The following is a 20,842-nucleotide window of genomic DNA, read 5'->3' on the forward strand; positions in this document are numbered from 1 at the left end:
GCTTCAGATTCAGTGGATGTTGTAGACCGGATGCTGGGATAGTTTGGGACCCCCTGAAATGTTTACCTTTGAAGCTGGGGTCAGAAATATACTCTAGTGACCCACTCTGGGGGCCACTTTCTACCTGTCCTATCACAGATTCCACTAGTTTGGAGTTGGACTAGTTTGGAGGATGGCAAATCACATTAATAGCGTCAGTGTGACTTAATTTGTTTGAACCATACATTTCTATTTACCCTTTCTCACCCTGTGAATAAACATCTGGTAATAAGTACACAATACAAAATACAAGTGTTATTGCACTTTTTGCATGTAATTACTCATAAACCAAAGTGTTGGACACATTAAAAGTTTTTTTTTCTGATCATGGCACTAGATAAAAAGATTGAAGATCACCAAACAAGTGCTGGTGACATGTCCATTCATATATATATATATATTGAGTGCTGGACATGCATTCTGGGAAATGTAGGACCTGTATTTGGTGGCTTGACCAATACCGGAGACTACAGTTGAAACTCAGCTTCTGTTCCTTCAGTATTTATTAAAATCTGTATCTTACAACTGTAAATTACTCCATTAACACTTAATATACATGTAATTTCCCACTCGTCTTTTAATGTTTTAAGTATTTCGTACACAACAATTACAATTTTATTTATTTTGCAGCCTCTTTTGTTGCTTATTATACTTTTTTCCCCTTATACCTTGCCATATTTGATCCGTATTTCTCATTTGTACTTGGTTTTATTTTGAAACTCCCCACAGGAAGTCACCGTGCTTGATCCCGGCTGACTTCACGGTTGTGAGGCGCATCTTTGATTTCATGCAGAGGAAGCAGGAGCTGCAGGTTTGTGTTTTTTTTCTCGGTGCATCAGATTCAGACGGTTTGTTTTTTAAGCCTGACGTCGTGACTCGTGTGAGCTGTGTGTTTTGCTTTTTATGACGCTGGAAAGGACCATGTGGAATATTATCTTGCAAATAACCTGACACCTCAGAAACAAGGTGAGAAAACTTCTTTATCCTTTTAATTAAAAAAAAATATAACTCTTGTTGTGGAAGTAGTTTGTAAAATACAACATTTTAATATATATTTGTTTATTTCCTTATTTTTTTTAAGCATCTTCCAACTGGAGACTCGTATCTTACTGAGCACGCTGCTTGAGTCTTATCAACGGTTCATTAAAATAATCTGTGAATGAATTAATCAACAGCTGTGTGTGAATGGTGAGGCTCAGGACTGCTGCAGCGTGGGCTTGTACAGTATGCTCAGTGTGTTTTTTTATCGTGGGCTCAGTTTAGTCCGGTCCACAGTGGGAAGAAGAGGTTCATCGGTTCACATGAATGCTGGCGCTGAGCCCTCTCCTCCTCCTCCTCTCACTTTCATTCCTTTTCATCCCCTTTTCAAGCTTCTCTTTTGTTTCAATGGCGCTCTCCGCTTTCATCTCTCGCCAGCGACTTCCTTCTAAATGTCTGAAGATCGGCCTCGTTGCCGGACGCGTTGATGAAAGGGAAACGTGTAACGAGTGGGACTCATTCCCTCGTCTCTGTCTGCTCCCCTCAGGATGTCTTGGCCCGCTCTGTACGCTCAGCTGGTCGGGGCCAACCGTCACGCCACCAGCCTGGGCAAGGTCTGGCTCTCTGTGCTCTTCATCTTTCGGGTCATGGTGCTGGTCGTTGCCGCGGAGAGCGTCTGGGGGGACGAACAGTCCGACTTCACCTGTAACACACTGCAGGTAGGCCGTCCAGACGTCCTTTTATCTAAGAGTGGTTGTTGTGCTTAACTTCCATGAGTACCAGAAATAACATCCTAGCTTCTACCTGTGGCACGGCTCTGAAGCTGACCTTTGACCTCTCTGATTCAGGGATAATAAAACAGGTAAACTTTGACATCAGTGTTGTCGTGATGATCACTGTGTGCGTGTATTTGTTTTTTTCAGCCTGGCTGTGAGAACGTCTGCTACGATCAGTTCTTCCCCGTCTCCCACATCCGTCTCTGGTGTCTCCAGCTCGTCTTTGTGTCCACGCCGACTCTCCTGGTTGCCATGCACGTGGGCTACCGTAACCACCTGGATAAGAGGAGGCTCCTGCAGGTGTGTGTGCTGTTTCGTTTTGTCAGTGCAAAGGCATCTTCGTGTCTTCATGTCTTTTATCGGTGCGTCTTGCAGAGTTCTGGCCGAGGTAGTTTCCTGAGCAACAAGGGCCAGGAGGAGGAGCTGGAAACGCTGAAGAAGCGCAGACTCCCGATAGCCGGCGCCCTCTGGTGGACGTACGCCTTCAGCCTGGTGTTCCGGCTGCTCTTCGAAGGAGGATTCATGTAAAATCCTAATTTCCTGTCTTAATATCACGTCGCTGGCTTTTCTCCGGCCTCACCCGTCCGTGTCCCTGCAGGTACGCTCTGTACGTGGTGTACGATGGCTTCCAGATGCCGCGGCTGGTGCAGTGTGACCAGTGGCCGTGTCCCAACCTGGTGGACTGCTTCATCTCCCGCCCCACGGAGAAAACCATCTTCACGGTCTTCATGGCCACGGCCTCCTCCATCTGCATGGTCCTGAACGTGGCCGAGCTGGCGTATCTTGTCGCCAAGGCCGTCACTAGGTAGAGGTATTAATCAGTCAGACAGTCAGGTGATTAATCGGCAAATTAATTTACGAATGCAGCCCGTGCAACATAAATGTGTTTGTGTGCTTCATGTGTGTATTATAAATCAGCGTCTTTCTCCAGGGGTCTGAAGGAGAGGAAGTCACGCAGCAAATCCAGCGGGGAGAAAACTCGGAATAAGACAAACCACAAGTCCCTTATCTCAACCTGAGGAAGCAGCAGCAGGACGGAGGACGTAGAAGTCGTAGCAAAGACTCAAATCACTTTAAAGCTGCACAGTTAGAAGCGGGACACATAGGTACAACGAAGAAACTGACATTTTCTGTGATACCCAAACGTTTAAGAGGGAGGAGAAGATGCCAGCAGCTCAAAAAAACGTGCTTTTACTTGGAATCATTTGGGATGGGTGTAATAGTTTAGAGCCATGCAAACACTATTTACTACTATATACTATGTACACAGACAGTGTATATATAGAAAAGTTGTATTTTTGATGGAATAACATCTCACCGCATGTAAATACTTACATTTTTCTCATTTTGCTTCCATAAATAAATCTTAGTTTTGAGTTAGTCTTGTAGACTTTTACTTGTAATGCTCTTATGTTGGAAAACGTCAAGGATAAAGCCAACACAAACGCAATCAGTGTCCGTCTTTGAGGCGTATACGGTGAAATCTAGGTGGAGCATGCTTTAAATTACTTGAACCGTTTGTTATTTTCACATGGGACAGCGGTGATAGAAGCGATTTCCACTTTGGTTGGTTGCGCACGCACCGAAGGATTCATAGATTTCCAGTAATGCCAGTTAAACATGCAAGCACCCGGTGTTTTCATTTGCCGCACCTCTTTACAAAAAGAGGTCGAGCTTCGAAAAACAAAATCTTCTGTGGAGTGCCACACAGATTAAAAGAAGAAGAAGTCAGGATGGAGTTGCCTGAGTTCTCGCAGTTGCCACCAGCAGAGGTCAACAAAGTACGTACTGCAGGAAAAAATAAATCGCTCTGAGGATAGGTTCAAACAGAAACATATAAAGTGGTGATTAAAATAATAATTAAAGCCAAAAAATAAAATAAATAAAAGTGAGTTTTGTTAGAGATGTGCGACTGTTTTGTCCTTTACTGACCTCTGCTGGTGGTCAATAGTAACTGCAAGGAGTCACACTTGTTCACAGGTAGAAAAAGCTTCTTTAACAATAGTTCTTTAAAAAAATTAATTCAGGAATAGGCTCCTGTTAGCTCATAAAGACTTAAATGCTACTTAAACACATGTCAGAGTTGTTCTCCAACCCTACAGGACTACAACCAGCGTCCTATCAGTGTGTTGTTTTAAGTATAATTTCAGCTTGTCCTGGAGGAATGTGATGTTTGAGTGGCCTGGGCCTGCGCATACACGCACAAAAAAAAAAAACCCACACCCCCTCTCGTGCGCCCCATGCACGAGGACACCAATGTGTGACAGTGGCGGATGGCCTTGGACGCATCCGCTGCGCTTCGCCTTCGCGGGACAGGTCCCACATGCGCCCCCCTCCCTCCTTTTTTTTTTTTTTTTTTAGACTAAACTAGCCTCCCGTCTTTTTTAACTCTCTCTCTCTCTCTCTGTGACTCAGTGTAATTCTCTCGCCCTCCCCCCCTCCTCACCCTCCAACCTCACCTGCTCCTCTCTTGGTTTGCCTCGAGCCCACCCGCTGGGGACCGAAATCAAGAAGAAGAAGAAGAACAAGGAGGAGGAGAGAAGAAGAAGAAGAACTTCCTCGGAGGGAGACGTGTTTCAGAGGAGAGCGGTAAGCAGGTGGATGCTGGAGGGATGGAGCTGGTTGAGGTGGGAGGGAAGAGGAGGGATTATCATCCTTCCACCTGCTGGATTATCAGCACCTCTCGTGGTGCGTTCACTTCCCTGTGGGAAGGACATCAGACAGGAAGCCACTTAATAATAATAATAATAATAATAATAATGATAATAATAATACCCAGAACTCTTGTGAGGTTTTCACAATTTTAAATATCACAAACTATGTTGCTAGTCGCCCTGTTGCCAGACTTCAAAGTGTCTCCTAAGGTGTGGCTGTAAGAGCCACTTTTTTATTTATTCAAACAGCTAAAACGGCTTAATTGGTAAAGGTTTACAGTAAATGTGTAATTCTCCGATTTATAATTCTGAACGTGAACGCAGCCTAATTCAAATTGTGTGATAAACGCTTTTTAAATCTATTTTTTTTTTATGAATATGTGCTAGTTTATTCAGGTTCAGGGCTCTGTTTGGTAGTTAATCTATTATATTTTTATCAAAACTATAGAAAACACGAGTAATGTCAGTTAATTAATGCAATTTCTTACACATGTTCAACATCTGGACTGATCTTGGGGGTGAAATCATCATTTATAAGCGTTTCAAAGTGAATTGTGGCAAACAAATTCATCATAAATTATTATTTTTAAGTTGCTGCTCTGCTCCGACCATTTTCCCTTTTTTTATTCTGTCTCATCCTGTTGCTTTATTGTCCTTCGTTGAGTCCATCCACCAGATCTGTCCTGGCATTTGCAAAGTTTTTAACTGCATCTTTTACACTTTTGCACACATATTAGATTAATGCACATGTATGTGTTATGTACCTGCATAAATCAGCTGCACGTTTGCACATTTTAAGCACTATCACGCACATTTTTCTTATGTTTGTACCTTTGCATAAATCAAGTCATTCAGCTCTAGACCATACATCTAAACTACGTATCTATATTATAATGTTCGTTTTATTTAATTCAGATTGTGCATATCCTCAAACGGGCGTCCCGGGTTCAAACGGCGAGCCAGGGGTTAACCGTTTGGGCTGTTTTAGCACAAAGGCCTCTGATCCATCAAAAGCACACACCAGCCGGGGAACAATGTCCATCTGGTGGCTTCTCCATTGTCTGCCGTGACAGGTGGTATTTCATCACGTCAACACATCATGTACATGCAGACATGCCTCTGTTAGTTTTTTTTTGCGTATTGGCCGATTGATGGCCGGCTGGGAGCGTGATTCAAATGTAAAGGTATTAAACGTGTGGCTGTAATAGAGGAAGCAGAATTTTTAACTTTTCCTGCAGGGTGATATATCAGAACACGATTAATTTAGGAGTTTCTATATTTTTTTAAGTCTGCTGATTTACTTCTTCTGAGGGCAGATGAGTAAGAGCTTTCATATTGGAGGTAGATTACATTGTTCACGTCTTCATTCAAACCTCTGGTGGCTCAGACATTCAGGGGTCGTGGATGCTACTGTAACCCCGGGCGCATGTTTGTGCGTGCGTGCTCGTTATCGGTGAATCCCAGTCAAACATTTGCCCCCCTCAGCATTCCTGGGATGTGATGAGTCCAGCATTCAACGGGGACGACCCGTTATCCGCTCATTCACTTCCCACAAATGGTCCGCCATTGTCCACCAGCCCTAGACTAGACACACACACACACACATAGTCGAGCAAGTATGCACAAGTTCATCTGCATGGAAAATGTGCAAATGTAAGTAACAGGGACGCACCTATATGTAGATTTGAGCATTTTGTTAGGTCTTTGTGTTGGCCCTAATATTTGAGAGTAATGTGACGTTACAGCTGTGCACCGGTGCAAAGATTTAACGCGACAAAGTCCCGAACTGGTCATGAGTTATCACTTTAGGAACCACGGATCAATGAGGGACCCTGATGATCTGTGGAAAGTTGACATTTTTTGTGTCTCCCTTCCAGATATAGTTTTTCTTCTGATCTCTGGTCGATGGATTTATCATTGACAACACAACGATATTTTAGTAAGTCTGCTTTTTCCTTCTCTTTCTTCTTTACTCTTTGCTCTTTGCCTTTGACTCACTCTCGTCTCTCTCTCTGCAGGCTAGAAAACTGAGTGAAGCATGGGTGACTGGAGCTTTCTAGGGCGGCTGCTGGAGAATGCTCAAGAACACTCCACTGTTATCGGAAAGGTGATTAACCGCTCATTAAATACTATCACGGTGCGTTTATTTTCTTACGCCGTGTTCTAACTCTTCTCCAGGTTTGGTTGACTGTCCTCTTCATCTTCCGCATCTTGGTGCTGGGCGCGGCGGCCGAGGAAGTCTGGGGCGACGAGCAGTCGGACTTCACCTGCAACACGCAGCAGCCCGGCTGCGAGAACGTCTGCTACGACGAGGCCTTCCCCATCTCCCACATCCGCTTCTGGGTGCTGCAGATCATCTTCGTCTCCACGCCCACCCTCATCTACCTGGGCCATGTGCTGCACATCGTCCGCATGGAGGAGAAGAGGCGGGAGAGGGAGGAGGAGCTCAGGAAGGCCGGGCGCCACCAGGAGGACCACGACCCGCTCTATCACAACGGAGTGGGCGACGGGAAAGGAGGAGGAGGCGGTGGGAAGAAGGAGAAGCCCCCAATTCGGGACGAGCACGGGAAGATCAGAATCCGCGGGGCGTTGCTGAGGACCTATATCTTCAACATCATCTTCAAGACGCTGTTTGAGGTGGGCTTCATCCTGGGACAGTACTTCCTCTACGGCTTCCGCCTGAGGCCGCTCTATAAGTGTCGCCGTTGGCCGTGCCCAAACACTGTGGACTGCTTCATCTCCAGGTTAGAGAGTACGGTTTTAGTCTCCTAAAACGTGTAATGTTTGAAAATTAAATCTGTTTCTTGTTCTTTCCTCAGGCCCACTGAAAAGACAATCTTCATCATCTTCATGCTGGTTGTTGCATGCGTCTCTTTGCTCCTGAACCTGCTGGAGATCTACCACTTGGGCTGGAAGAAAGTAAAACAGGGCGTCAAGAGTGAGTTTGTACCCGACAACGAGTCTCTGCTGCTGGATGGAAACGGGCCCGGAGACGCCGAGACGATACCCGAGCAGACCTCTCGTTCAGTGTTTGACTGTTTGCCGGCGTACGGCAGCGGGAGCGGCGCAGCCGAGAGAGGAGCCTACAGTCCAACTGAGTCCTCCCCGACAGGGATCTCCTTAAACCCGAGCGTGGTCACCACCTCTGCGCCCGCTGGAAACAAGATGGACGGCACAGCGTTCCACCCAGACGACTTCCTGCTGGATTCCCCGCCCGCTTCTTTTTACAGCAGCGGCGAGAAAGCGAGCGTTGGGAGTCACGGACAGCTGGCGGCGATGGAGCAGAACTGGAGCAACATGGCGCGGGAGCTCCACAGTCCACCTCCCCCCTCTTCAACTTCCTCCTCGCCTCAGGAGACGACCCCGACGCCTCCTCAAGAGCTGCAACGCTCCACGTATCCCACACTTCCACGCAACACCCCTCTTTCCCCGCTTTTACCGGAGGAAACACCGTTGGACGAGGAGCCCACCGTCGCCACGGCACCTTGTATGCTCCCACACGATGACTTCACTGTGGTAACCAGGGCGGAGATGCATCGGCCTCCTGCTGCGGGCACCCAGAAGCCAAGTCGCGGCGTTCGAGCTCGCCCCGATGACCTGGCCGTGTAGCTACAACCCACACTCAGCATGTACATAAATACATGCTGCATACACGGAGAGAGAGAGCGTACAAATGCAGTTTCTTCCCCTACGAGCAGCAGCATAGAACCACACCCAGGCACGAACACCAGCAGGAGACTGATGTCTGCAAGGAGCATGTGCAAAAACACCTCAACAAACAGAGTCGGCTGGAGATTCACCTCAAAATTATGAGAGAGTTTGGTTGCACAGTTTATTCTTAACAATTTTCCATCATCGACCGACACTTAATCTCTAGAAGATGCTTTTTGAGATACGTTCTTTTCCTAAAACTTTCCTTAAAGGGTTTTCTTAACCTCAACCATGTTAACAAGAGAATGGCAAGACAAAAGTAAAACCTCAATCCCTTGGAAGAAACATTTGCAGATGCGAACGCCTCTGTACGACACCAGATTAGAAGATTACTCTCATCATAAAACAAGGAAACGAGAGAAAACAGCTGACCAGGCTCACCTCAAAGCTTTAAACTACCAGCATCCGTAAAGGCCACTAATAAGACTCGTCTAATGCACACATGCTGACAACAAAACCTCTCCCTAACCCAACTATACGATAGCAAGGCTCGGCTATTTGTTCCCCCTTTACTTCCAGTCTTTATGCTAAGCTAATCGCCCGTTCCAGCAGTGTAGTTAATGCACAATGAGCGCTATCAAACAACAATATATCAGGATTTAAATTGGAAATGTCTACACTTACATACACACAGATTAAAGCCAGGACAGACCGACTACTCTTTTTATTTTTATTTGTTTTATTCCTTTCGCAGGGAGACACCAAGAGGAGAGGTTTGCACTTTTGTTTCCTTTATTCTTTCATTTTCTCTCGTGGCGCGACGGTGTAGCCGAACAGTCCGCGGGTCCGTTGTCGGTCCTTGTGTGTCGCCCCCGGGCCTGTAGTTTCGATGAAGAGAGGGACTAGAGCAAACAAAGCAGTCCCACCCTGAGACGTTAGGCTCCACACAGGTTGTGTGTGTGTGTAGATGTGTTTAGGTATTTTAATCTTGTGTCGGCGTTTACAAAAAAAATAAAAAAGAAAAGACATCTCTGCAGTTACATCAGGGTAAACTATATAAAGCATATACATATGTACATATATAATGATGACTAGTATTGATATGCACCACAGGATGTTATACCAAACTACCTACATTTTTAAAAAGGTTTGTCTTTGATCAAGCTGCAACTTAGAGCGCCGAGAAAACAAAGAAATAAAAAGTCACTTTATTAGAAGAGGCAAATGATGAGGAATGGTTGAGCGGAAGGAACGTTTTAGTCGCCGTTCCTCTCCGAACAGTTTTGAGCTTTGCAGCTTGAGCTGAGCGTTAACAATCACCTTCTTTCTGACGGTTGTGTTTGCAGTGTGTTACAGAAGTGTCGAGCTCCTCCTAGCCGTTCTGTATAGGTGGACTCTTAAGGTTAATTTTCTAGACGAGATGTAGAATATACTGTAGCTTTTACAATTTTTTTGGGGAGGAAAAAAAAACATCTTTTATTATCGATATTATTATTTCTGTGTTAGTTCAGATATCCCGCATAGAAATGTTATTCTTTTCCTATTTTTCTTATTAATTCCTGCCAAAAAGAACAAAAAAAAAGAAAGCAAAGAGAAAATAGTTCATATGGTAAAAGTTCAATTATGTTTCCTAACAGCTTTAATTGATCCTTTTTCATTTATTAGGACGAGACATGTACCTTAGCACCATGACAGGAAGGAAGAAAACTGTCTCAAACAGTGTGTTTAAAATAACCAAATGAAAGCAAAGACCACTGTTATGAATGCAACCACTAAATTGTATAAACTGACAAATGAGAAGCGAGACGCGGTGCAAGGCACGATTTAGCACATTTTTAGTAAAGGACAATTTTGTAAAGATGGTGGAGTCAATTGTTTACATGCCTCTGAGCAAGGCTTAAAGGGGAACTACTGTTTTTTACAACCTGGACTTATTTCTGGCATAAAATACGATTATTTACTCACCCATATAACTTTGATGTCATTTGGAGTCGCTCAGAAAACATTTAGATCCAGTGGAGCGCCGCGTATATCCATATAGTGGGAGTGAATGGGGCACCGAAACACAGCCTCTAAATAACACAAAACTCGTCATCCGTATACTCTGGTTCAAAACGGTAAGGACGTCCATCATAAACAAAGTTGTCGATCACAACCTCAGAATCGGAAAAATATTCAGCCATGTTGCAAAAAACTAGCAGTAGCAAATTACAGGTAAACAAGCTGACCGTCGCGGGTGCGCACGGCGCTCAGAGATGGCATCATCCAGGTCAGAGGTTAGTAGGTCAATCTACAGACCCAACGTGGAATAGCACTAGTGTATCATAACAAAATATTGGTGAAATGAACGAGTTTCGTGGCAGATAATGCGTTATTCAGAGGCTGTGTTTCGGTGCCCCATTCACTCCCACTATATGGAAATACGAGGATCTAAATATCGTCCGAATGACTCTAATTGACACCAAGTTATAAGAGATTAGTGCCAAATAGTTCACAAGACGCATATCGTACAACAATCATGATCAGTAACAGATCATCGACGATCCACAAAGAAAAAGACATGACGTTGAACTTTGTCTCTAAATGACTGTTGAAACAAGGTTTATTTTTCTTATTTCTATTGCTGAAATGTGTTTTTTTCTTTTTGCGACCTTGTTGTTTCCGAGCTGCTACCTTTGATATGTAGAGAAAGATTTGCACAATTAGTTATATACGACGATATCACCAGAGGAGAGGCTGTCCTATGAGGAGGGATATATTAACAGGTTTTTGTTTGTTTATGGAAATCACACCAAGAGAAATTTGACATGAAATGGACCAGAGATGAATCTAAAGCTGCAGTTTTGACACCACGGATGTGCCTTGAATCAAAGACCCTCCGCTGGAAAACAATGGATATTATGGCGCGATGGGATTATTATGGCGCCCCCGCCAGAAGGGTCACACACTCCCACGGGTTAAATAACCTCTGCTTTTTCTCCCGCTGTAAACTAGACTGTCTTTGAAGAGAAGTGCCTTGCGTCTGAACCTTTTTGTTAAAGAACATGTTGATGTAAATGTTCATTTACCTCAGATGTTTACAAAACTGTTACTGAATAAACTTTTTGTACAATATCTGCTGTTTGTTCTCAGACATTCGGGCTCCAGAAACCAAACCTATTTGACAAGCTAGTTGTTCTAAGTAGAAAGAACATACGGCGCAGTTAGCCGACTGCTAAATATCTCCCTCAAACACTTGCTAACATTAGTGTGGCTTGTTAGCTAGGTTATTATATACAGCAGCGAGCTAACCCTGTTCGGGTTGGAAGCTAGCTGCAACAGATTTGAGCAAAAGGGTCAAGGCAAAATGTTTGCGTCCCAGTTGTATGCACGGAGATAATGTTAGCTAACATAAAAGGTGACTATCTTATGTGCAGTAGTAGATCACGGGGAGGAAAAGACAATCCAGCTACTATCCAACATTTGTGTCCCTTCTGTACAAACATACGGCTGGATTGTGATGCACGGAAAACATTTTCTTGGCTAACGTCAAATTAGCACGCCTGCTAACATTTTCTGTGATACCGATTCTGAAATTCAGCATCTCGGTTACGCTTGCTCTGGAAGAATCTCTTGCTAAACAAAATAAATGTTGATTTAAAAATAGCTGACTAGTAAGTACCTCTTTGGAATTAAACATTTCAGCAATCAAGAATTAATTGGTTGTAATTAATTTAGCACAAAACCAGGTCTTGCTATTAATACGCTTTGATTAATGACAGCTCTCCGTGTGAGCGATGGAAGCGTTCAGCCATGGACGTGTGCACATGCGCTCATGTTTGTGTGTAGACGTGCATGTGTGTGTGTGTGTGTGTTCTCACGGCCTCGCCCATTAAGCCGTGCTGAGGCTAGCACTTCCTTTATGCTCGCTGAAAGTCCCAGGGATTTTGGCTGAACAAAAAACCTCTCCTGGGAGAGAAAAGGCCCTGAATTCCTGCTAATGCCGCCCCGACCCCTGGACTCTTGCAGGCTGCCGCGTACGTGTCCACATGGTCCGGCATGAGCACGGACGGTTTGGTAAAATAATACAGTCTGACTTTGATTTGCTGCATTCTCTGCAACGTCAAAGTACATTTCGATTTAACTGAATAAAAATACAAGAAACCCAAAGCAGAAACATTTGACAACATGCAAACATTAGAAAACATGTTTATTTTTATTATTGTGGTTTAGTTTTATGTTACTTCATATCATGCATGCACCGTGCAACTATATCCAACAACTGGGCTGAACTGCAAGGTACTACGATTTGATGGAAAAAAAAGACTTGCATCATATGTGCAGCCAGAAATGCCCTCTAACTTGAGGCTTGAGACTGATTTTCAACTTCCTGGTTCCTCCCCTGATCCGCCTTCATCTCCATCTATTCGTTTGGTGTCCACGGTCACCAATCAGGCTGCTGTCTTCGTCGGGAGGACGGCTTAAAGCCTCGTTCCCCGGTCACCAGGTGCAGCTGTATGGTGTGGCGAATACTTTTCAGTTTAAAGTCTTGTTGTCAGTCGCATGTTCTGAAGCTTCAGCTTGGAGCTTGGAGCTCGGACTCACCGCTCGCTTTCTGTTTGCCGTTTCACTTCTCAGAAGCCGAGGTGTAAAATAAACTATAATGCAGCTCGACGCGAGCACTAACCGGCTGCCCTCGTGGATTAGAGCAGTCCACGGTGTTTCTAAGTGGCAGGGGTCGGACTAAGAGTTCACTCTTTAACTCATAATGCTCACACTGGAGCAGCACTTAAGCCAAGCAGAGTGGCGTTTGGGCTGACCACAGAGGCTCACGAAGGGGAGGTGCACTTACCAAGGAAGCGTTTTTAGACCACTCAAGTGCCCCCGTGGTGTGACATCAGGGGGCACTTTGTCTTGTGCGATCTGTTGGACTGCCACTAATGTCTTTTAGTAAAAAAGAAATAAAAAATATATCAGAAAGACTGCTCTTTCTAGTTATACCTGAACTTTTAGGTATGAATTACACAACGAAACTGACTGATTAGTAGTTGGTCCCTGAAATAAAAGACTCCAGAGGTGTAAAGTCAATTGTGTGCATCACGTCAAGGGTCATATCCCAGGAATACATTCACATACGCCACATCATTACGTCCAAAATGCACAACAGACACATGCTCTCTCACTTATTGATTGTGGTCCTATAATGTCTAGAGTTTCCACACCAGATTAATACACAGCTCTGGTTCGTCGCATGCAATTTTCATGCACAATAAAGACAAAACAATTTAGTCTACATTCATGCTTTGTTACTGCGGCTGCGCTACTTCAACACTTGCACAGTAGGTCATCTAGTGGCCAAACTCTGACAGTACTTAATGATCATGACTGAGCAGCTCTCCGTTTGACGTCAGCAAATCCAAAATAAATAGACAGACCTGCAATTTTTTTAGACCGTAACTATGTGGTAAAACCTCCGAAAGAACTGTGCAATACCAGAGCAAATACACATCCTCCAGAGTTTTACCCTTTTGAACCTTCAAGGTTTCAAACGTGTGCGTGAGCAATTTCCAGGAAACCATGTACGGGGTTTCAAACCACACCAGGAGAACAGCGACAAACCTTTCACTGAAAAAAGACCAAATAACGCAGAACAACATGTAGGTTTCAATTTTTATTCACCGAGCAAAAACCTCACTTAAGTGCAAGAAAGGAGGATTTTCCATACGCGTCATATAAATGTAGCTCTCTTTTTCCTAATCCTGACATCCCATCATTGCTGAGGTGATGTTCAGAGGCACAGGGGCGATCCTGCTCATAGCCAGTAGCATGGGGCTTTCATATTCGTAGTACTGCGAGCCCTTGAACACTCGAACTCCATCCGGGCCACACAGACCGGCATCGATGCCCGACATGGGGAGGGGCAGATCTCGGGAGACGACCCTCGGCGTGGCTGTGAGGTCGACATCTTTCATCCTGACGCCTGTTGGAAATTTGTTAGTCGCTTGTGAGCAAACACAAAGTAATTGCGCTAACGTACAAACACAAGCTGAATCAGTTGCCTCACCTTGGATTACGTGAACTGTTTGCTCGCCGGGACAGACAAAAGCAGCATCCACCTGTCCTTCAATGCCCAGCTCCTCCTTTAAGCTTTTAGGGTAGCCTTCTATCAGGGTGAAGTGTGCGTCAGATTTATAGATGTACACCTGATCGCCCTGCAAGCGTTCGGCACAACAAGACGGATTTTAGCTTTACCTTCAACACAGAAGTCAAATTGTGACGCCGAGATCTTAAGACCTCACCTTGATCAAGTAGATTTTGTCGGTGAAGGAGAAAACAGCGTCCACGCCGTCGGTCACTTCTTTCCAAGCTCTTGTTATTGGGAAGGCGTGGAGGCCGTCCCGGCTTGTGTCCAGACGCATGTACACAGGACCTGAGCAGATTGAACGCACAGCAAGCTATTATATTAGGATGAAGACTTGGAGTTAGCCTCCTCCCCTGATCTCTGAGGATCCACCAATCAGACTGCTGTCCTCATCAGGAGTGCTGTTTAAAAGCCACGTTTTACTGCCACTGAAGACAAAAGACCTTTACCTGCAAAGAAATATGTTCTGCTTGAATCATCCGTGGTGATGGCGTCCAGTTTGACGCCGCTGCACTTATAAGGTCCACGATCACCTCCATGACCTGCGGTTGGAGCACGACATTACACACGAGTCCAACAAAATAATTAAAAATCAACCCATTTCTCTGCCTTATTTTCTAGACGAGCTCACCAAAGCCGGGGCACCTCGTGAAGTAATGCCGGGCGTCCTTCGGGTACTGGCCGGTCACCTCTCCCGACACCGGGTTAAACCTGGTGAAGTTGTGTCCGTGGAAGCAGTAGTAATGCTCCAGCCAGCGGAAAGCGGAGGTGCAGGCGGGCAGGTGGGACCACGTCTTGGTCTTAACCAGCTTTGTGGCAGTATCGTAAATGTGCACGTCTTGTCCTGTGTGAGAAGTGATCAGTTTGAGGAGAGGGTTAATAACAGTCTCCACAGATGTACCCATAATAAAAAGAGTATATCTCTGCAACTATAAGGTCTATTTGGATAAGGTTGGTGTCATAATAAAGGGAACACTTGTGAGATGTAGTCAGACATGTAAATACCAGTATATGTGCTAATAGTTAAGAGTAAAGTCTCTCTGGATGGTGATGATGCAGGTGCAGGTTTAAACCCTCTACTAAATCATAGCACAATATGTGAACGCTCTCCGTGCAAAGGTTAAAGTGAAGCAGAACAAAAATTAAAGACTTTTTAGTGCAAACAGGGTCACCGCAATGGCCAGTTTGGCACTTTTTGGCACTATCTATATGTACCAAACTATATATTTCACCTGTATATCAGTAATGGTGTTCAATAAATCCAAATACAGCAGTTTATTTTGTTGTGTTGTGTTATTTATTTATTTTTAATTCAACTAGACTTCGATATATTTGCGTAATGGACGTTTGCTTTACGTCAGCTGCCGGTAACCGTAAAAATACAAATCACCTGAACGTAAAAGCCTAAAAAAAAATGGCCGGATTGATTGGAGTGTAACACAGGAAGTAAGTCGAACATTTTAGTGTGGATTTTACCGACAATATAAACTTTTTATGGCAAAAACAGCAAAGGTAAGAGAATTTTTTCGCGAAAAAGCGATTTGTTTTGTTGGTGTTGGCTGGCTAGTATCTCGCTGATGATGTATTTGTCCGGAAATCTGCGGACTGTCCGCTTTGTTTTGAGATCTTGTTTGTGTGCACTGCGTAAAGTGTCGTAGCGGTACAGCGCGAAATGCGGCGAGTGGGTTGACTGGGTGGCGCAATGTGGATTTGTATATTTGGTGATTGTTTTGAGTTGTGTTTGGACAAGACTTGTATTTTCTTAAAGTCTATGTTCTGCTGTTTAATTTGATGTGCGACATCACTATATTGTTTCAGGAAGAGCACTTTGGGGGCCCAGTTGGGGGCCCAATTAATTGGGGGCCTCTCCAGGAATAGTTTTTCTCATATGATAACATATTTATTTGTTGTGAGAAACTTTTAAGACATAAGTAACAAAAGGAGCAGCCTTGACTATAATCTACTTGTTGTGAAGAGTTTGGTTTGACTCGGTGAAATAAATAAACTTTAATTTATCGGGATTACCAACGTACCTTTGAAAAACAGAACCGAGGCACTCTTGCACTCTCCTTTGGGACACTCCACAGCCGCATCCAAGTGAGTGGGGACCCCAGGGAAAACCTCCTGGATCTCTTTGGGATACCCTTCCTCCAGAGTTTGGTTATAGTAGCTTAACACCTTGTCATCCTGGAGATCACATCAGGCAATCAACATGATCATAGGACTATATTTATACGTTCTCCTGTCTGAAACGGGAAGTATGTGTGGATCGTACTTGGAAGAGGAAGATATGATCATGGACCTCCTGGTCCTCAGTGTTGTGCATGCGAAAAGCAGCACCCACTTGGCCGACTTCCTTAAAGAATTCAGTGGAGCGCTGAGCGGGACCGTGGAAATTCTTCCACGCGTGGTCGCCTTATAGATGAAAACATCAGATTTTTTTATTTTGATTGTAAAGATAATGTATATAATGAATGTATAGACTGCACAAAAACATGCTCCACACCTTTGAAGAAGAACGTGTTCCCCTTCTCATCAGGAGTAATGGCATCAAACTCGATACCCGCGCACCGGTCTTTATTTAAAAGATAAAAGTGTATTACAGTTAATGTAAAAAGAAAAAAAGTTTATACTCTCTTTGACAATCATCTATCTAAAAAAAAACTCACCTTCTGCTGCTGAATCCTGTGGAGACCTGCAGATGATAAAGAATTGAGTTATTTTTCTGCTTTTTCAGCTGTGCACAGAGAACCGAGGGGATATGACGAAACTCCCAGATCTGTTCTATTGGTTTAACTGGTGAACTTTGTGAACTGGCAAATAGAGTTGTGAAATGACTATTTGGAGACTGCTTGTCCATGTCCACTGCACCAACTGATAAGAGTTAATCCCAAAATAATAGGTCTGAAACTAAATATTCACCTCCCAAAGTGGTACAAATGACACAATATGACGAAGATAATCATAAAGTCTTTGATATTTAAGAAACTGGAACCAGCAAACTGTTTCAACAATTCCATGAGCTATTTTATCATTATATAACAGAAGAGCAAAATATACTAAAACCAAAATATCACTTTCCATCATCAATACTCACGTGGGTGCTGCATTGGTGAGCGCAAGCACCAAGCTCAGAAGCAGAGTTTTGGTGAACAGCTCCATGTTTGCCCCGGTGAAGTCCTTTCTCAAACTGGAGCAGGGCTGTGAAGTGTGGCTCTGCAGGAGCTGGACTTGTGCTTTTATACAGAGGTGTGTGTGTGTGTGTGAGTGTGTGTGTGTGGGTGGATGGATGGGTTAGGAAACCATGTCCATGGGTCTATGTTTGCGAAGACATGAGTGTTGGAAGTTTTGTTGTTGCATAATGAGCCTTTGACGCCATCATTTACCGTCATACAGTACACTTCCAGCTGTTCTTATAAATCTATGTTTGCTCACTGTATCTAAATCAAAGTATTGATCTGTTTGGTTTCCGTTTGACCACTTCAAGCTTTGACGACAGGAAATTGACATTTTGGACATTCTTGGAAACCTACAGGATGCAGTCTGAGGTTTCTTGGTTAGAGATAGCTGAATAAACAAAGAAACTGTGCAAGATTTAGATTTAAATCAATGTTTAATGCTTACTACTGATTATATGATCTATTGATTACACTGACAAATTGTCTTGATTATCAATTAAATGAGTTACATTATAGGAATGATTTAGACCACATATTCTTAATATCATTCAGACACATCGTATTATGGATCTCTGTGCTATTCTGTAGATTAATTTCAGGAAAAAACATGATCAAATTAAAAGCTGTCATACTTCTATTGGCATAAGGAAGAAAAGTACTAATTTACACAATTGATTATGGAAATCTTTCAGCATTATCTCATTCTGAATCATGATCCTCTCAAATTAAAATAGGTAAGAGGTAGAAGCTGTAAATTATACTCAAAAAGCTCACATTATAAATTTCCAAGGATATATTTTGCTTATATAGGCTTAGCCCTCTCTCAATAGTCTTAAATCTATCCAAATTCTACTTCTGCCTTCATCATCATCTACAGTTCACTTGTAGCGGTAGATCTTGACGCAGTGATTCATGCTGTCTGACACGACCACATGGCCGTCTGGAAGAAGTGCCAGACCTCTGGGGCTATTCAGGTTGTCGGACACCAGGGGCCAGCCCACGCCCTTGGATGGGTAAATGAAAACACGGTGGTGCTGCTTGCCCCAGTCCGCAACCAAGACATCCCCATCGCTGTCGATACAGAGACCCCAGGGGCAGGTCAGGACAGGCCCTAGACCGGAGCACACTCCTAGGATTCGGATAGTGCTCCAGCCAGGCTCCAGGACTCGAATGCAAGGGACCCGTCCGGTTTCGTTGCCACGTTCTGATACCACCATGAGCCCAGTCGTGAGGCAGGCTGCGACCAAGTATGGTCTGTGGTACCCCGTCACCACTGTGCGCTCTAACCTGGATCCAGTTTTGGGGTCTAGTTTTAGGGCAGTTAAGGTGCCACGCTTTATGTCGGCGACCAGGAATTCATCTTGACGGGTGACGGTAACCCCTCTGGGAGCATCCAGCTCTTCATTGGTGGAACCAATTATTGTACCCCCAAATGTTTGCAGAAGGCGTCCGTGACGGCTGAACACCAACACGGCTCGTTCAGCGGCACAGGTTAGAGCGATGAGGCCTTTTGAGTTGACGGCCACGTCAAAGTAGTTGCAGATGCGGGAAGACCTTTCTGATCCCGAAGGAGACACTTGCTGTACAACATTCTTCTGGAGATCCGTTACTTGAATTCGGGCGTTACCACAATCCACCACAAATAACTGCCCTCTCACAGTTGCATGGACACCACTTGGCAGGTTGAAGTCGGTGCGGCCTGATCCTTGTTTTCCAAACTGTTTGACCAGATGAGCTGAGTCAAGTGCAGCTGTACCACCCTCCTCCTCCAGTTCCCTCAAAGCTGGCACGTCGCCCTCTTTCTTGTCCTTGTTGTATTGCTGTTGTTCCTTTAAATTATCACCTTCAATTGCTGACAAGGACAGAGATCTGCTCACCTGGTTTAAACACCGTGTAAAACGAGTCAGGGATCTGGACTGCCGTTCTTCAGAGCTTATGGTGCTCCTGTAAGATTCATTTCCTTGGCCTTGCTCAACGGCTGAATGTTCAGAGGCAAGACGCATTCTGTTGACCTTTCTGATTCCTCTGCGCTCAGTCTTGTCACCACCGATAAAAGGGCGTAGTTTGCCAGAGAGGTCAGCGGTGGATAGTGAGCGACAGTGGTCTTGTTTGAGGGATCCATTTACTGGAGTATTCACACTGTAAGTGTAGCAGGAATCCTCACTGTCCACAGGTGATGGAGGACTTCCACTGTCCACTGATGAATTATTTGAGTTTTTTTTCTTGGAAAGGCCTTGTTGGGAAAGATCTACAAGACTGCGCCTGGAGAGCGAACCTTTGCGTCTAGTCTTTGAAGACATTTCTGCGACACTGCCTTTTCCATCAGTTTCATCAGGAGGGCAGGACGGTTCTTCACGTGACACCAAGACGAGGGCCTTCGGCTTTCTTTTACCTTTCAGTGTGTTGCGCCTCTTTTTTCCATTTTGTCTGCCGTCAGAGTCATCACCTTCAGATTCCCCCTGACTGGAGAGTGGCGGGATAGCAAGGAAAAGGTCTTGTCCCTGTGTGTCTGAACACACCGACTCCACTTCTTCATCTTGGGACGACTCGGATACAGCACGGTGTCTTGGTATGGGAGACTTGGGTGATCTGAGCTCTTCTTCGTTGTCCGTAGAGCTTGACAGTCGTAGTTTCCGGACAACGCGCATGTTCCCACTTTTTGTCTTACTGCCCTCGTCTGGACTGCACCTTGGCCCACTTCTGGTTGGTTGTGGTTCCTTTCGAATTTCAAGAGGGGTAATGTTTGAAAATGTTGGATCTCCTGAGTGCAAGGCACACTTCTGTCCTTGGACACCACAGACACCAATCGGGTAGGTCATACTCTGCTCACGAACATCAACCTCCCCTAAGCTTAAGGTCTTGGACTGGGCGCTCGGTAAGAAACTGACCCTTTTCATTGATAGAGAAATTTCCCACGGTTGGGTAACCTCTGCCACGCCTCTTTGGAGCTGATTTTTGTTGGATCCACCGGCTGTACTGCCCCATCTTTGTATTTGTTCCTTGAGTTGTCCAATTTTTCTAAGTTGCTGATCAACAAGTGACTGCACGACTCTCACCGCTGCAGCGTTCTCCCTCTTCACTTGACTGAGGCGCTGCTGGGCTTCTCTGTGGTCCTGCTCGACCTTCTCCAGAAGGCGACGCTCCTCCCGTTGAGCTTCAATCGCGGCGTTATCCAACTCGCGGTTCACCTCCTCCACTTCGGCCTGCTGCCGCTCCCGGAGGCTCCGTAGTTCTTGTTCTCCTTGCTCCAGGTTGGAAAGAGCCTGAGTCACCCACGGAGGTGGAGAAGTTAAAGACGTGGGCGTAAAGATGGACTCCCGTGGGGTGAAGGACAAGGGAGGTGGGGAGGTCACATCTCTCCGCGTTGGGATGCTCTGTGTCAGCAGGGCTGAGAACCCGGGGAGGGGTCTTCTTTCAGAGTGAGACCTCATTAACATTGCTGAT

The 20,842-nt window shown here is 44.9% G+C and overlaps 2 protein-coding genes across 2 annotated transcripts; one reads left to right on the top strand and one right to left on the bottom strand.

The window, feature by feature from the left end:
• Window positions 1-1,471: 1,471 nt before the first annotated feature.
• Window positions 1,472-8,056, top strand: LOC311509538 (gap junction alpha-3 protein-like; the record flags this gene model as incomplete). Its single annotated transcript, XM_084574776.1, has 6 exons — window positions 1,472-1,736; window positions 1,941-2,317; window positions 2,392-2,598; window positions 6,485-6,554; window positions 6,626-7,191; window positions 7,267-8,056. Exons 1-6 carry the CDS (start codon window positions 1,566-1,568, stop codon window positions 8,054-8,056), a joined length of 2,181 nt encoding a protein of 726 aa, XP_084430902.1. The 5' UTR covers window positions 1,472-1,565.
• A 5,774-nt stretch (window positions 8,057-13,830) lies between these two features.
• Window positions 13,831-17,975, bottom strand: hpxb (hemopexin b; the record flags this gene model as incomplete). The annotated part of the gene is made up of 10 exons (XM_084574891.1): window positions 17,317-17,975; window positions 16,889-16,914; window positions 16,726-16,794; window positions 16,495-16,634; window positions 16,253-16,406; window positions 14,851-15,063; window positions 14,669-14,761; window positions 14,377-14,507; window positions 14,142-14,289; window positions 13,831-14,057 (listed from the first exon to the last, which is right to left on the bottom strand). Exons 1-10 carry the CDS (start codon window positions 17,379-17,381, stop codon window positions 13,831-13,833), a joined length of 1,266 nt encoding a protein of 421 aa, XP_084431017.1. The 5' UTR covers window positions 17,382-17,975.
• Between the last annotated feature and the right edge of the window lie 2,867 nt (window positions 17,976-20,842).

This window comes from Chelon labrosus (assembly GCF_963514085.1).
Source record: "Chelon labrosus genome assembly, chromosome: 24".
In the NCBI taxonomy this organism is placed as follows: domain Eukaryota; kingdom Metazoa; phylum Chordata; class Actinopteri; order Mugiliformes; family Mugilidae; genus Chelon; species Chelon labrosus.